General features: G+C 45.5%; 1 protein-coding gene across 4 annotated transcripts in view; it reads left to right on the forward strand.

The window, feature by feature from the left end:
- Positions 1-16,888, forward strand: part of LOC109937117 (proline-rich protein 12) — a 93,819-nt gene that overhangs the window by 15,212 nt on the left and 61,719 nt on the right. For all 4 annotated transcript variants that reach the window (XM_020535762.2, XM_048617453.1, XM_048617454.1 and 1 more), the window contains exon 2: positions 15,308-15,420. In XM_020535762.2, coding sequence (XP_020391351.2) covers positions 15,308-15,420 — 113 coding nt within the window. The remainder of the gene's footprint in view (positions 1-15,307; positions 15,421-16,888) is intronic.

Genomic DNA, 16,888 nt, shown 5'->3' on the forward strand with positions numbered 1-16,888 from the left:
CGTGAGAAAAAGTGGGAGACTTCACTAATTTTTCCTGATAGTGTCAACTACAAAGCCCTTTCCCTCAATTCCTCGTTTCAAAGCCCTGTTCCCACTTAACCCTATTTCTCCACCCTCCTCTAGCTCTCTCCCCCATCTCTTCATTCCCTTGTCCCTCCTTTCCTCTGGCTCTCACCTCCTCCATTTCCCACCATTCTGCCTTCACGTCTCCCTCCTGCCCCTATGGATACACCCGTGCAGTAGCTTCCCCTTGCGCCCCCCCCCCCCATTTCCCTGCCCTGCATCATCCCATCTCTCCTCCCCCTCGTTCTATCTCCTCCAACTATACTCTCTGCCTCCTTTCTTGCTGTTCCCCTTAATGGAGTACGCTGTGATTGAACAGATAGGAATGTGGTAAATAGGATCTTCCCCACTTTGTGCTAGTTACCTGCTCGCTGCCTCTCTGGTGCAGACGGCTTACAGCCATTGGACGTTAAGATTAGGAAGGGAGAACTGACTGAGCCTGTCTCTTTGAATCATAGGAGCACCTGGAGGCCATTCAGCCCATCGAGCCTGTCCCACCTTTCAATCGGCTCATGGCTTCTCTGCATTCAAACCTTCCTTCTCCACCTTTAGTCCCGATTCCTCCCACTCACACCTGGCTCTGCAGCGTCTTGTGGGAAGATATTCCAGAATTTCTCTGTGTTGTGCATTTTCTGATCTTGCAACTGAATGTGTGCGCTCTCGTTTTTGGGTTCTCCCTCTGGGATTAGGGCCTCCCAAGCAGAGGAAATAGGGTCGAGAGAAGCCAGCAAATCCAGTTCTCGTTTTGACACCAGCCCATCGTCCAGCGACGAGAGTCGTTGCTGGGTAATGGCTCCCTCAGTTGAGCAACCAGCTGCTGCTCTCTGGGGTCACTTGCACGTGCGAGGTGCTCGCTAACTCGCGGAGCTGTGCTCCAGCAAGAGTGAGAAACCTGGAGAGGGTTGTCAATTAAGGTAACCTTCAGAGATGGAGCAGAGTGTCAGATTGTACTTCTTGGGTATGTCCCAATCTTCTGTCTCACCAGTTTGGACCCTGAACTGATCATGTTCCTCCAAACACCACTTTATCACTGTGCCCCAGTCCCTGAGAAATCCCATTGGATGCAATTAAAAAAAACCTCAGTAAAATATGACAATACCTTCACTGGAATCTGGAGTCCAGCGCTTCCCTGAGGAGAGTTTGAGTCGATTGGGCCTGTTTTCACTAGGGTTTAGAAGAACGAGTGGGAATCCGGTGGACACAGACCCGAGGCAGGAAGGAAGTTTTCCCCTGGTTCGTGAGTCTAGAACCAGGGGTCACAGTCTCAGGATACAGAGCAGACCATTTAGGACTCAATGAGGAGAGATTTCTTCATTCAGACGGTGGTCAGCCTGTGGAATACACTACCACAGAAGGTTGTGGAGGCCGGGTCACTGAGTATACTTGAAAGAGGTAGATCATTTTGTTTGGCATTAAAGGCATCAAGGGGTTAAGGAGAGAAAGTCAAAATATGATATTGAGATAAAGGATCAGCCACGATTGTACAGATTGGTGGAGCAAGCTCGAAAGGCTAAATAGGAGCAGGAGTCGACCATTCAGCGTCTCAAATCTGCTGTGCTAGTCAATAAGAATGGCCTCAACTCCACTTTCTCACCAAAACCACCAACTACCTCCCCCCATTCCCCCACGCTCCCAGCCCCCCACGCCCCCACCGCCACCACCAGCCAAATCTCTTGACTGTCTCACCGATCAAGTGTCTGTCTTACTCAACCATGAAGATATTCAGTTACCCAACCTGCACCGCTCTCTGGGAAGGGAATTCCACGGACTGAGGGCAAAATAATCTCTCCTCATCTGTGTCTTAAATGAGGAAACCACTCATTTTTAAACTGCCTGTACCCTCACTCCTTCTCCATGAGAGGAAACCATGGGACTTTGATCAGATGGGCCACTGGGCCGAGGAGTGGCAGATGGAGTTTAATTTAGATAAATGCAAGGTGTTGCAGTTTGGTAAAACAAACCAGGGCAGGACTTACACAGTTAATACTAGCGTCCTAGCGAGTGTTGCCAAACTGAGAGACCTAGGAGTGCAGAGGTACATAGTTCCTTGAACGTGGAGTCACAGATAGGCAGAGTGTTGAAGAAGGCATTTGGTATGCTCGCCTTCATCGGTCGGAGCATTGAGTATAGGAATTAGGACGTCATGTTATGGCTGTACAAGACATTGGTAAAGCCACGTTTGGAGTACTGTGTACAATTCTGGTCACCCTGCAATAGGAAGGATGTTATTGAACTGCAAAGGGTGCAAAAAAGATTTACGAGGATGTTGGCAGGGTTGGAGGCTTTGAGCTGTAGGGAGAGGCTGAATAGGTTGGGGCTGTTTTCCCTGGAATGTCAGAGGCTGAGGGCTGACCTTATAGAGATTTATAAAATCACGAGGGGCATGGATAAAGTGAATAGCGAAGGTCTTATCCCTCAGGTGGGGTAGTCCAAAACTAGAGGGCATAGGTTTAAGGTGAAAGGGGAAAGATTTAAGAGGGGCAGGTTTTTCACACAGACATTGGTGCATGTATGGAATGAGCTGCCAGAAGAAGTGGTAGAGGTGAGTACAATTGTAACATTTAAAAGATGTTTGGACAGCTACATGGATAGGGAAGGGTAAGAGGGATATGGGCCAAATGCAGGTAAATGGGACTAGTTCAGTTTAGTAAACTTGGTCGGCATTGATGAGTTGGGCCAAAGCTGAATGACTCTAAGTCCCCGCAGGATGTATAACTGTTTCGGTACGCCAATCTCTTATTCCAAACTCTAACAGGTGTGGACCCAACGTGCTCAAACCTTCATAAAATGAACTGTTCATCTCAGGAATTAGTCGTGTGAACATACAGCAGGAGTAGGCCAGTTAGCCCCCCGAGCCACATGCCTTGTTCAATCAGATTGTGGCTGATCTGTGTGTTGACTCCATCTCTGTTCCATAATCCTCGATAGTCCTTGCCTAACATGCATCAGTCGCAGCTTGAAGCTTTCACTTGTCTGTCTCCATCCCTGCTTCAAAACTCATCCCCTGCATTTCTGGATGGGGTAGGGGTGGCAAAGGTGAGGGTGCAAAGGCAGTTCCAGATTTTCCCCTAGCCTTTGCGTGAAACTGTGTGTCGTGGCATTGCCCCAAACTGTCTGTTTTCTAATCTTAAAGTAAAGCCTCTTTATTCTAGACATTCCTCCTCCACCCTGAAACCTAAGTAAAGTAAGCCTCAGTATAATTTCAAACTGCCGAGGAGGGATTAAAAACCATTGGGATGCACCGAAAACCCCAGTATACTGTCAAATATTGTTTCAGTGGAAACTGGATCACTTTGAGATCAATTGAAACGCTCACAACCAGAAGATCATGTTAATCAAATGCAAATACTAGGGACTTTCTGGACTAAGAATAGAAAAAAAAAGGGTTTTGGAAATGTCAGTGGCTTTGGCAGCTCATGTAGGTTGACTTGTCAGTGGCCCGAGAGGACCCCCTGCTTCTTTCATGAATAAAAGCCCCTGTACGGTCCCACTCCAGCTCTGCCCACTTTTACCTGCCTGATCCTACGTGAATCACGTCTGTTTTAACTCCACTCACTGTCTACAAAGGAAATGGTGTTGCTTTGGTTACAAACATACAGACAAGGAACGAGAGTGGGCCATTCAGCCCTTCCAGCCCATTCTATACAATCATGGCTGATCTGATTTTAACCTCAACTCTGCATTCCTGTGTATCCCCTGATAATCTTTCATCCCCTTGGTCATCAAGAACCTATTTCCCTCTGCCTTAAAAATATTTCAAGATTCTGCATCCACTGCCTTTTGAGGAAGGGAATTCCAAAGACACTCAACCTTCTGAGAGAAAACTACATTTCCTCATCATTGTCTTAAATGGGCAGCCCCTTATTTTTAAATAACGAGCCCTCGTTCTAGATTCTTCCATGAGAAGAAACATCCCTTCAACATACACCCGGTCAAGTCCGATCTAATATGTTTCAATTAAGTCATCTCTGACTCTTCCAAACTCCAAAGGGTAGGATACAGGCCTGGCCTGTCTAGCCTTTCCTCATTAGGCAATCCACTCATTCCAGAGATTAGTTCAGTAAACCTTCTCTAAACTGCTTCCAATGCATTAACATCTTTCTGTGAGTACAGTGATCAGTATTGCAGATGCGGTCTCATCAATATCCTGTATAACTGAAATCTCACCTTATTATTGTTATATTCAATTCCCCTTGCAATAAAACATAACATTCTGTTAGCTTTCTTGATCACCTGTTGTACCCGGACTGGAGGCCTGTGACCAGCGGTGTTTCACAGGGATCGGTTCTGGATCCTCTTTTGTTTGTCGTTTATATAAATGATTGGGATGAGAACATAGAAAACATGGTTAGTAAGTTTGCGGATGATACCAAAATTGGTGGCATAGTAGACAGTGAAGAAGGTTTTCTAAGATTACGACGGGATCTTGATCAAATAGGTCAATGGGCTGAAAAATGGCAGATGGAGTTCAATCTGGATAAATGTGAGGTATTGCATTTTGGTACAACAAACAATGATAGGGCTTATACAATTAATGGTAGGGCCTTGGGTAGTGTTGTAGAACATAGGGACCTATGGTTGCAGGTACATAATTCTTTGAAGTTTGCGTCACATATAGACAGGGTGGTTAAAAAAGCTTTTGGCACGCGTGCCTTCATTACCCAGTCCTTTGAGTATAGGAGTTGGGATGTCATGTTGAGGTTGTACAGGACATTGGTGAGGCCTCTTCTGGAATACTGTGTCCAGTTCTGGTTGCCCAGTTACAGGAAGGATATTATTAATCTGAAGAGGGTTCAGAAGAGATTTGCCAGGATGTTGCTGGGTATGGAAGGTTTTTGTTATAAAGAAAGGCTGAATAGACTGGGACTTTTTTCACTGGAGCATAGGAGGTTAAGAGGTGACCTGATAGAAGTTTGTAAAGTAATGAGAGGTATAGATAGAGTTAATGGTAGTTGTCTTTTCCCTAAGCTGGGGAATTTCAAGACTAGGGGGCCGATTCTTAAAGTGAGAGGAGAGAGATTTAAAAAAGACGTAAGAGGCAAATTTTTTACACAGAGGGTGGATCGCGTGTGGAATGAACTTCCTGAGGCAGTGGTGGATGTGGGTACAATTAAAAGACATTTGGATAAATGCGTAGGAAAGGTTTGGAGGGATATGGGCCAAACGCAGGCAGGTATGACTAGTTTAGTTTGGATATATGTTTGGCATAGACTGGTTGGACTGAAGGGTCTGTTTCTATGCTGTATGACTCTATGACTATGACTTGCAAACTGACCTTCTGTGATTCATGCACTGGGACATCCTGTTACAAGTGGTGTCAGTCTTGGCTATACCTGTGTTACCTTGGGATAGATGGAACGTTCTCTGTTCCAGTCTACTCCAATGCCCTTCCTCACCTCAGTGAACCACATGCAGAAATGTTGAGGCAGGTGACCAAAACACTAGGCCAAAGGGAGCATCTTTAAGGATTGATAAATACTGTGAATGGAAAAACAAAGCTGGAATACAGACAAGCGAGTGGGAATGATTAAGGGCAGACACTGGCCTCATGGTTTATCAAAGTCCCCCCACCTAGTGGGCGGGTGATGGGACCATTCAATCCGTGTAAGTGTCTCCTCCCATGGAAGAGGAGAAACCCCAGAAGGGATAATGGCATACAGGTAATTTTGGATAAAGCAGTGTGAAATTACACTAATATAAGCCAGGACTGTACCCTTCTTGGATGTTTATTTGTAGAAGTAAGACTGATCACCTGATGGCTCTTTCCACATGAACTCGCTGCCCGTTTTGGTGGATCAGACAAAAACCCTCAACTTGATTGCAAGGAACCTAGACCCGAAGTGCTGTAACCTACAATGCCATGGACCAGACACTGGAACGTGGAGCTAGAATGGAATGGATAGATTATACAGTCAGGGCAGACAGGATGGACTGAATAGCCTCTTTCTGTGCTGTAAAGTTTCTATCTATGATGTCCGTAGTTCCTCATCTTCTAACATTTTTGTGACCAAACAAAAGTGTTGAAATGAGGGGATGGGAAAGTGGACAATTTCTTGCCACCCACTATGGTTTTTGTTTCTTGTAATTCTGTCCAAAAGGTAAATCTTTCATTCCTAGAGACTCAATCCTGGAGGTTTGGCAACCTTACCCAGCACAGGGAGCTGAAAATCCTTGCAGCACAGTATGACCCAGGTATCTGTAGATCACTGACAGTGGTTTTTCATAGACAGACCTCTGGTTGGCTGCACTTAAAAGATCCACTGTCTATATTTGGAGAATGGCATTGACTTAGTATTGTGTGCAGTTTTGCTGTCCTAGTCTGTGGGAGGACATTCTTGCTAATGAGGGAGTCCAGTGAAGGTTCACCAGACTGATTCCTGGGATGACGGGATTGACATTTGAGGAAAGGCTGGATCAACTGGGCTTGTACTTGCTGGAATTCAGAAGAATGAGGGTGGAATCTCAAAGAAACGTATAAAATCCTGATGGGACCAGGCAGGCTACATGCAGGAAGAATATTTCCGATGTTGGGGAAGTCCAGAACAGGGGCTCACAGTCTAAGAATAAGGAAAAGAGTAAGCCATTCAAGACTGAGATAAGGAAGAATTTCTTCACTCAAGGAGTTGTGAACCTGTGAAATTCTCTCCCACAGAAAGCTGTTGGGGCCAGATAAATTCGATATATTCAAGAGGGACCTGGATGTGGCCCTTGCGGCTAAAGGGATCAAGGGGTATGGAGAGAAAGTGAGAGGTGGATACTGAAATTGCATAATCAGCCATGATCATATTGAAAGATATAGCGGGCTTGAAGGGCCGAATGGCCAACATTTCATCCATATTTGCACCTCCAAATACATATCTGTTTATACCCCTTTCTCACTGGGGGCAAAATGGCTGTCATGAATGGCCAATTGGAAGGTTGGTAGTTTGTTGTGAGTGAAGTGCCCTCTGGGTTTTCCCAAAAGCTGTGTTGATGAGATATAGTGTAAACGTGAGTCTTCCTTTCAGAGTCTATTTGCAGTTGAGGGTAGAAAGCTCCCAGAGAAACCACTGAGGTGATATCTTGATGCCTTCCCCAGTCATACAGCAGGAAAACCTGGCTCTGGGCCTGTGCTAAGTAAATCTCAGTGAGCAACAGTAACTTGCCTTCGTACAACTGACCCAAGGCCAAGATGAGAACGGTCAACTGGAATTCGACCTTTCTGGTTGCTGACCTTTGCTATCTGCTGGGAAGGATTGTAGGGTGGACATTTTGAGGTGTGTGAGGGGTCAAGGTGGAGGCTGTACATCTGGATAACCTTTTGTGCGCTGGTGCATCACAAAGATTGAGCAATTCTCTGAGACGGGTTGGTCACCTGAAACTTAAGGTGTGGGTATTTGCAGAGTTGGCGACAAAGTTAGATTCAACACATCCAGAGACCTGACAGCCTTGCAAACCAATGTTCGAAAGCCTAAGGCCCAGCTTCCAGTTTGCGCAGATTGAAAGGGTCACTCCCAGGTCAAGGTCAAAGTAGGAGTCAAGGAGGCAGTATGGTGGATTCCAAGTGTCACCAACTTTGCAATTGCCAAGATTTGAGGGTTAGTCTGCTACAGACAACCCATGAGAAAAATCATAGGAGGCAAATTAAAAACTAACAACAAATATTTGCAGGTTGTGAAACAGCCTTTTTATTCGCCCTGCAGTGAATATGAATTTGACAAATTCTGCTCGCTTTCCAGTTGGCTGTTGGAAGCTTTGAGGATGGACCAAGGCAGAATTTCAGAGGCAGGGTGTGAAGATCATGTGATGAAATCTCCAGCAGAGTTGGCAACCCTCAGGGTCGGCAGTCTTGGATCTCAAATATCCTGCCCTCAGTTGTCCACATCACCCACGCATAGTTTCTGAGTGTAGTTTAGTTTTCAGCTGCAGCGAGATACAGAGTCGTATCTAACTGGATCAGGAAAGCGTGAGCATAGTTGGCACAATGGGTCATACAATTGTGTCTTGAATCAGAAGGTTGTGGGTTTGAATCCCATTCCATTGTTTTGCCCACATAATCAGGACAGCACTCTCTGTGCACTGTTTATCAGGTGAGATGTTAAACCAAGGCCTGACTACCCCAGGAGGTGAATGCCCAAGACCCACATCCTCTTTCTGAACAAAAGCAAGGGAGTTCTCCTTAGGATCTCCCTAAGGGTGGCACGGTGGCTCAGTGGTTAGTATTACTGCCTCACAGTAGGGACTTGGGTTCGATTCCACCCTCAGGCGAATGTCAGTGTGGAGTTTGCACATTTTCCCCGTGTCTGCGTGGGTTTCTTCTGGGTGCTCGGGTTTCCTCCCACAGTCCAAAGATGTGCAGGTTAGGTGAATTGGCCACACTGAATTGTAAATAGTGTCCATGGAGGTGCTGGCTAGGTGGATTAGCCATGGGAAATGTAGGGTTACAGGTACAGGGTAGGGGTGTTGGTCTGGGTGAGATGCCTTTGGTGGGTTGGTGTGGACTTAATGGGCTGAATGTCTTGCTTCCACACTGTAGGGATTCTGTTTGATGATTCTATGATCCTGAGGGCAATAATTATCCTTCAAACAACATATCTAAACAAAGACAGATGATTTGGTCATTCATCATGTTGCTGTTTATGGGAGCTTGCTGTATGCAAATTGGCTGCTGAGTTTACTACACTACAGTGTCTACACTAGTGTATTTGGCTGGAAAGTCTTTGAGGAACGTTGAGGTCCTGAAAGGCACAATATCAGTGAAGTGAAGGTCGCCTTAATCCCAAAGGACCACAGGCTGCTCTTTCAGTAGGAGAAGAGAGGGTGAGAGAGAGAGAGAGAAGACTGGCACTGAGTTTAACCCAAGTGGGGTCAGGAATGGGGTTACGTTGAGATGGCGTGGCTTTCATGATGGCCTTGCCCACAATTGAACCTTTGCAGCTGGCATTACCTTGCATCACAAACTGCCTGTCCAGACAACTGAGCTAATTGACCCCAGTGCATGTTTCATTTGGTTAATGCTTGGATTTTGTGGTTATTAATAATGAAATAGTGAAACTTGGAGCCATTTGTGGACTGAGGAGAGGAGGATTTTTCTGTATTAAAAACTGAGGCAGATGAAGCCATTTAACTGTGTCACTGATGGGCCACCTCTGGGGGCTATAATTACAGTGTGATATGTTTACATAGGAAATTCCTATAAATATGAGCATGGTGAATTATAAGGCAGTGCTCGTAGATGGAAGTTCTTTAATGTATCTACTTTTTTAACCTTTTCCTGGAGTTTGCGGATCTCCTTAGAACATAGAACGTAGAACTGTACTGCACAGGAATGGGCCCTTTGGCCCACGATGTTGTGGCAAACATGACGCCAAATTAAACTGATCCCTTCTGCCTGTCTCGGGTTCATATCCCTGAATGCCTTGCATATTCATGTGCTTATCTAAAAGTCCCTTAAATGCCCCTATCGTATCTGCCTCCACCACCATGCCTGGCAGCGTGTTCCACACTCCTACCACTCTCTGTGTAAAAAAAAACTTGCCCCTCACATCTCCTTTGAACTATCCCTTATCACCTTAAATGTATGCCCCCTAGTTTCAGACATTTCAACTCTGGGAAAAAGATTCTGACCGTTCACCCTACCTATGCATCTCATAATTTTATAGACTTCTATTGAGTCTCCACTCAGACTCTGCTGCAACCTGAATTTTTCTAGCCTCTCCTTAGAGCTCAAACCCTCTAATCCAGGCAGTGTCCCAGTACAGTGTGGAGCTGGAGGAACACAACAGGCCAGGCAGCATCAGAGGAACAGGATCCCGAACGGAAATGTCAACTTTCCTGCTCCTCTGATGCTGCCAGGCCTGCTGTGTTCCTCCAGCTCCACACTGTGTTATCTGTGACTCCAGCATCGGCAGTTCTTACTATCTGTGAGCATTCTAGTAAACCTATTCTGCAACCCGTCCAAAGCCTTCACATCCTTCTTAGAATGTGGTGACCAGAATTGAATGCAATATTCTGTGGGGCCCTATGGCCCTTCACCAGGGGAGAATATGTTACAGTGGTAGTATAGCTCATGGTGTTGTCCAGAGGCCCCAGGGAATTGCTTCAAATCCTATCAAGGCAGCCAGTAGAATTTATATTTAACTAATAAAATCTGGAGCTGAAAGCTAGCCTCAGTAGTGATGATCAGCTATTGTTGTAAAACCCTGTCCAGTTCACCAGTGTCCGTTAGGGAAAGGAAATCAACCATCATGTGACTCCAAACTGCCCCTCTGAAATGGCTGAGCAAGCCACTCTGTTCCAGAGGATGGACAATAAATGCTGGCCTTGCCAGCGACACCTGTGTTCCAAGGAGTAAAAGATACATCAAGTTGGTGACTTGGCTAATCAGCTGTGGACACCATGGCTGGAAGCCAGATCCACAAATGGGTGTGCTGGAGCAGGGTGTTAAACAGAGTGATCGCAAACCATTGGAATTTTGGTCGTTGGGACCCCACCTCCCACCTTCCAGGTTCCAAAGCCTGAGATCAGGCGACTCTGCAAGGCCTCATTGAACCCAGAACACCCAAAGCTAACTTGACTCGACGTGGCACCCGGGGATGTTCTATCCTGCTGGCCCCAGTGGGAAGCCCTGAACGGATATTCACTGAAATATAAATATTCCCCCTCTGGGATTTTCAGACGGACGCAGATACAGCCAACCAGACTCTGATTAAGATGCAGACAGGGAGACACAAAACGACAGGAATAATGTGCAAATAATTTGTGGTTGCATGGAAACATGCTTCCTGATCGTCATGGCCCATGGTAGTGGATGGTTTTATGTTTATGAAGGAAATAAATTTACCTGTGGGATTTAGTTCCAGCACCCAGCTAAAAATAACTCAAAAGTTAGCCTGTGTAATGGAATTGTGTGAGGAAATTGCGGGCACAGTGATGGCAAGGCAGAGATGGGTATTGGAGGATCCACCAGAGGGAGGAACTGAGGATCAGTAGGAATAGCTGAACGGAAAGGTACAGTAACTGAAGAACTAGGAACAGGAGTAGGCCTTTTGGCCTCTCAATAAGATCATGACTGACCTGATTATGGCCTCAATTCGACTTTTACTGCCTACCCGCCCCACATCCACAACGCCTTGTCAAACAAAAATCTATCTAGTAAAGTCTTGAATAAATTCGATGACACAATGTTCTCTGGGAGAGAGAATTGCCCAGACTAACAGATCTCTGAGAGAGGAAATTCTTCCTCACCTTCATCTTAAATGGGACACTCCTTAACTTTCAGCTTTGCCCCTGGTTAGCACCTACCGTGTCAAATCCTTCTCAGAATTTTCTGTGTTTCAATAAGGTTATATCTCATTCTTCTAGAACGCAGGCATGGACCTGTTCGCTTGAATGGGCTCTTTCTACGCTTCATATTCTGTGTCAAAGTAATTTTGTCCCCCTCTCTCTGTCTTTCACGATCATCCCCCAAAATTGTACTCTCCACTGCTTGCTGGGGAGGAAATTTCCACAGAATAACTCCCCTCAGAGAGAAGAAACTCATCCTCATCTACATCTGAAATGGGTGACCCCTTACTCTGAAACTGGCCCCCAGTTCAAGATTTCCCAGTCTGGTTGGGACACATTCCTCTCTGTAGGCACCCTGTTGGGCTCCCTCAGAAATTTACATTTCACAGGCATCGCTTATTCTTCTAAATGAGAGCATAGGCCCAATTTGCTCATCATTCCTCATGGGACAACACTTTAAATCCATCTTTCCTGAACTGCCTGCAGTCTAAGTGATTTGGATGTGAATATTGGAGGAGTTTGCAGATGATACTAAAATTGGTGGTGCAGTTGTCAGTGAAGAAGGTTATCTCAGGGGACAATGAGACCTTGATCGGACGATGGGCCAAGGAGTGGCAGATGGAGCTTAATTTAGATAAATGCGAGGTGCTGCATTTTGGAAAGGCAAATCAGGGCAGGACTTATACACTTAACGGTGAGGTCCTGGGGAATGTTGCTAAACAAAGGGACCTTGGAGTGTCAGTTCATAATTCCTTGAAAGTGGAGGCACAGGTGGACAGGATAGTGAAGAAGGTGTTTGGTACACTTACCTTTATTGGTCAGTGCATTGAGTATAGGAGTTGGGAGGTCATGTTGCAGCTGTACAGGACATCGGTCAGGCCACTTTTAGAATTCAGGTATTTCTGCTATAACGTGTGTTTTGTTAACTCTAATTGGCTGTAACGTGGTTGGTGAATAGTGGATGCTGTTTGGATTTCTACTGTATAGTACAGCGATTTTCCTATAACACGATTTTTCTACGGCAATTTTCTATAGCGCAAGGTCACACAAGAATGTAACTATCATGTTACGGGAGAAATACCTGTACTGTATTCAATTCTGGTCTCCCTGCTATAGGAAAGATGTTGTTAAACTGGAAGGGGTTCAGAAAAGATTTACAAGGATGTTGCCAGGATTGGAGGGTTTGAGCTATAGGGAGAGGTTGAATAGGCTGGGTCTTTTGTCTCTGGAGCATTGCAGGCTAAGGAGTGACCTTATAGAAGTTTATAATATCATGAGGGACATGGATAGGGTGAATAGCCAAGGTCTTTTTTCCCCAGAGTAGGGGAGTCAAAACTAGCATAGGTTTAAGGTGAGAGGGGAAAGATACAAAAGGAATCTAAGGGGCAACGTTTTCGTGCAGAGGGTTGTGTGTGAATGGAATGAACTGCCAGAGGAAGTGGTGGAGACTGGTACAATTACAACATTTAAAAGGCATCAGGATGGGTATATGAATAGGAAGGATTTAGAGGGATATGGGCCAAATGCTGGCAAATGAGACTAGATTCATTTAGGATATCTGGTCAGCATGGACACGTTGGCCCGAAGGATCTGATTCTGTGCAGTATAACTCTAAGTGAACCTTCCTGATGAAGGAGATCAAAACTGTGCACAATCTTCTAGCTGCAGCCTCCTTAAGACCTTGGGCAGTTGCAGCAAGACTTCCCAACTTCCATACTCCGACCCCTTGTAGGAGGAAGTTACAGAGGAGAGGGGTAGGAAGCAGCCTGAGAGCTTTGTTGGAAAATGTTTGGGAGGTGCATTTGGAGGCATGATGCTGTATATGTATGTGGATGTGTTATGACAGTTAATGTGACTCAGTTACATCCTTTCTGGGCTGTGTCAGAAGCCAATGGCTTAATTCTTTAATATAGTTCTAGGCGCCTTCCTCTCAGTGAGCTCTTATGCTGAGACCAGCCTCGGCCTGTCAGACAATGCCTGTGGTTGTTACAAGACTCTCTCAACCGTTCTAGACACAACAGGCTGAAGGCGTTACAAAAACAGAAGTTGCTGATAAAGCTCAGCAGGTCTGGCAGCATCTGTGAAGAAACAATCAGAGTTAATGTTTCGGGTCCGGTGAGGAAGGTTCTGAGGAAGGGTCACCAGACCCGAAACGTTAACTCTGATTGGTTCTTCACAGATGCTACCAGACCTACTGAGCTTTTCCAGCAACTTCTGTTTTTGTTCCTGATTTACAGCATCCGCAGTTCTTTCAGTTTTTATTTAGGCTTAAGGTGTTGTTCATCTCATTGCCATGTGTGGGATCTTGCTCTGCGAAAAGGAAAAGCACTCCCTTTCCTCTGAATGCAAAAGTACGAGAAGCTGGCTCCTGCTTGTTCTCTGTGGGATCTTGCTATGCTTTCCCGTGCTGCTGGAGTCTGTTGTCCTCGTGAAGCAATATGCTGCAAGGCGAAGTGCCAAGCTAAGATTTCTTTTACCCTGCACGTCTGCAGCCACTCGCTCTCAGCTTGGGTCAGGCTCCCTCTGGCTTGTTCTACTCTCATTTTTCTGCTAATTCAAGCCTTGTTGTTTGATTTGATCCAGAGCGAAAATCAAAATGAACCATCCCAATAGAACAAAAGTCAAAAACACTGATTAATCTTATTAGTTATCATTCGTGGACCAATCACTTTTATAATTTGTATAAGCCAAAACTTGAATGTTTACATTTTGCAAGCATTTGTTTACTGGTTGCTTGGTATGGCAGAACTTGAATATTGGTGAAAAAAGAGAGAGGTTCCTGAAGTTTCTCACCCTGACCTCATCAGGAACAAGTCAGAAGTCACACAGCTCTAGGTCATCAGGTGACGAAGGAGCAGCGCTCCGAAAGCTTGTGATTTCAAATAGACCTGTTGGACTATAACCTGGTGTCGTTGTGACTTCTGACCGTGTCCACCCCATTCCAACAGCGGCACCTCCACGTCATCAGGACTCACACAAGAAAGCCAAATTTCAAACCATCGCAACAATTTATAGAGTAGAAAGGGGTGACAGTTGGATGACAAGTCAATTTTGGTTGTTCAAGGCGATCAATTGAGCCCGTAATGAGATTGTTTATCCTCATTTGAAGTGATTTACATTCAGATGCAGGGACTTGGTCTCCGCAAACAAAAGAAATCTATTCAAGCCTTGAATCCTTGTTGAATTACCTGGGGGTTTGGGGAACTGAGGATTCACTATTGTTCCCTTCACGGCAACACCTTGGCCAATCACAATTGATCTGCCAACCAATTTGTGCCTAAATCTCCTGTCGTCTACATTGTTGTGATGGTTTGAAATTTGGCATTCTTGTGATCAACCTGATGCGTGCAAGAAAGGCTTCACAGACATGTCTGCCTTTTATTGACCAGTATTCATTCTCATTCGTATCGACTAATTTACAATGAAGCTGCGTTGTTAACGTCTTGAGGATTATGTGAAAGATTATGTCTTTGATTCCTTCAAAGTTTGGGTCAACTTCTGAACGAAGCTGATGAGAAATCATTCTGTTATTCAGCTAACGATTCCTGGGGTCATCCTCTACATGGGAGTATAATGGTACTTTGGACATAAATGAACAAACTATACAAGGACAGAGTCTGAATCCTGCAGTTTTGGTGATGCCAGGTGCATTAAAACAGATGGCAGTTTTGGTGGGATGTAAATGCTGAGATGAATTGTGTAATTAAACAGACCTGCATTTCTACAATGCCTTTCACAACTGCGCATCATCCCGAAGTGCTTTGTACCCAAGCCATAATCTCATTGTAGGATGGAGCTGACTCGATGGGCTGGTTGTTATAGTTCTGCTCCTATGCCTTATGGTTTAATGGAATGGGTGACAGGTTGGGGCGGACGGTTAAGTTAAGGCTAATCCAAGGACTTTTTTCTGATGTGCCAGTCTTTTCTATTATTCCCTTTGAATCATTGTTTTATTTTTGAAAATTTAATTCTCATCTAGTCTGGTGTATGGAGGGTCTCGCAGTTCACATCCCGAAACAGACATTCTACACAGACAAGCCTACGCGACACCTCATCCTCTTCAAGGCTATGCAACCAATCATCATCCCGCTGGTGAGTAGCAATTTTATTAACTTTTCACTCATTCGCAGGATTATGGGCTTTGCATGCTGGACCTGCAATCATCATGTCTTTTATTGTCCCTTGAGAAGTTGGTTGTGAGCTGCCAACTTGGCCCATAATGCTGTTAGGGAGGGAATTCCAGAATTTTGACCCAGCGACACAGCGATATATTTCTAAGTTAGGATGGTGTGTTGCTTGGAGGGGAATTTGCAGCGGGTGGTGATCCCTTGTACGAGCTGCCCTTGTCCTTCTGGATGGTGGTGGTCTTTGGCTTGGAAGGTGTTGTCTAAGGAGCCTTGGTGAGTTATTATGGCGCATCTTGTAGATGGTACATCCTGCTGCTACTGTGCTTGGGAGGTGGAAGCAAGTGAATCTTGAAGATGGTGAATGGGGTCCTGATTGCCAGTCAAAAGGCTGCTTACCATTGGGACATACAAGTTCGAAAAGGAACAACAATTTTTATCACCTGTTTGGTCGGTAAGTTGACTAATTCAAGTTTCAGGTCTGGGTCACTACTGCTGATGAGAAGTTACAGCCATTCAAGCCAGGAAGCTGCCTCTGCAAGCAAGAGGAACATTTTAATTTTATTTCCCATAGGATGTGGGTGTCACTGGCTGGCCAGCATTTATTGCCTGTCCCTAACTGCCCTTGAACTGAGTGGCTTGCTAGGAGGCCATTTCAGAGGGCAGACCAGGTGAGGATGGAAGATTTACTTTCTTGAAGGACATTAGTGATGCTGGATGGGTTTTCCCTGACAATTGGCAATGGTTTCCTGGTCATCAGTAGATTCTTAATTCCAGATTTCTTTTTATAATTGAATCCAAATTCCACTATTTGCCATGGCATGATTCAAACCCCAGGTCCCCAGAACATTAGCTGAGTCTCTGGATTAATAGTCTAGCGATATTACCACTAGGCTGTTGCCTCCCCTATGGTCAGGCAGTGTGCCTAATTTGAAATAAAGAATAGCATGGGGGAGTGATAGTTGCTTGGTGTATTCCCCTTGGAAACCAATCAATCAATCAGCACTCCCTTCTTGTGTAACTTCTGTGCTTTCTGATAATTCTGACTATAATAATTGTTCCTTCTACCCTCAGCGCAGGTTCCAGGGATTAAAATGTCCTGGTGTCTGGGGGCAGGGAGAGGAGTCATTTCCAACTCACTGTCGTGGAGGAGGGAAGGTTTTTGGAAGAAACACTCAGCTTCTGAGTCGGAAGGTTTGGGTTCAAGTCCCACTCCAGAAGCTCGGCTGGTGCCTGAGGGAGTGCTGCACTGTCGGAAGTACTGTCTTTCAGATGAAACCTTAAACCTAAGCCCCATTTCCTCTCTCAGTGGGTCAGAGAGATGCTGCGGCGCTAGAAGAAGAACCAAGGGGGACTTCCGTCCCCCGTGCCCTGGCTAGCATTCCCTCGAAATGAACCTGTCCCTGGGCAGAACTCCGAGTTGCAAATTCTGCACG

This window comes from Rhincodon typus, chromosome 37 (genome assembly GCF_021869965.1).
Source record: "Rhincodon typus isolate 14 chromosome 37, sRhiTyp1.1, whole genome shotgun sequence".
NCBI lineage: Eukaryota > Metazoa > Chordata > Chondrichthyes > Orectolobiformes > Rhincodontidae > Rhincodon > Rhincodon typus.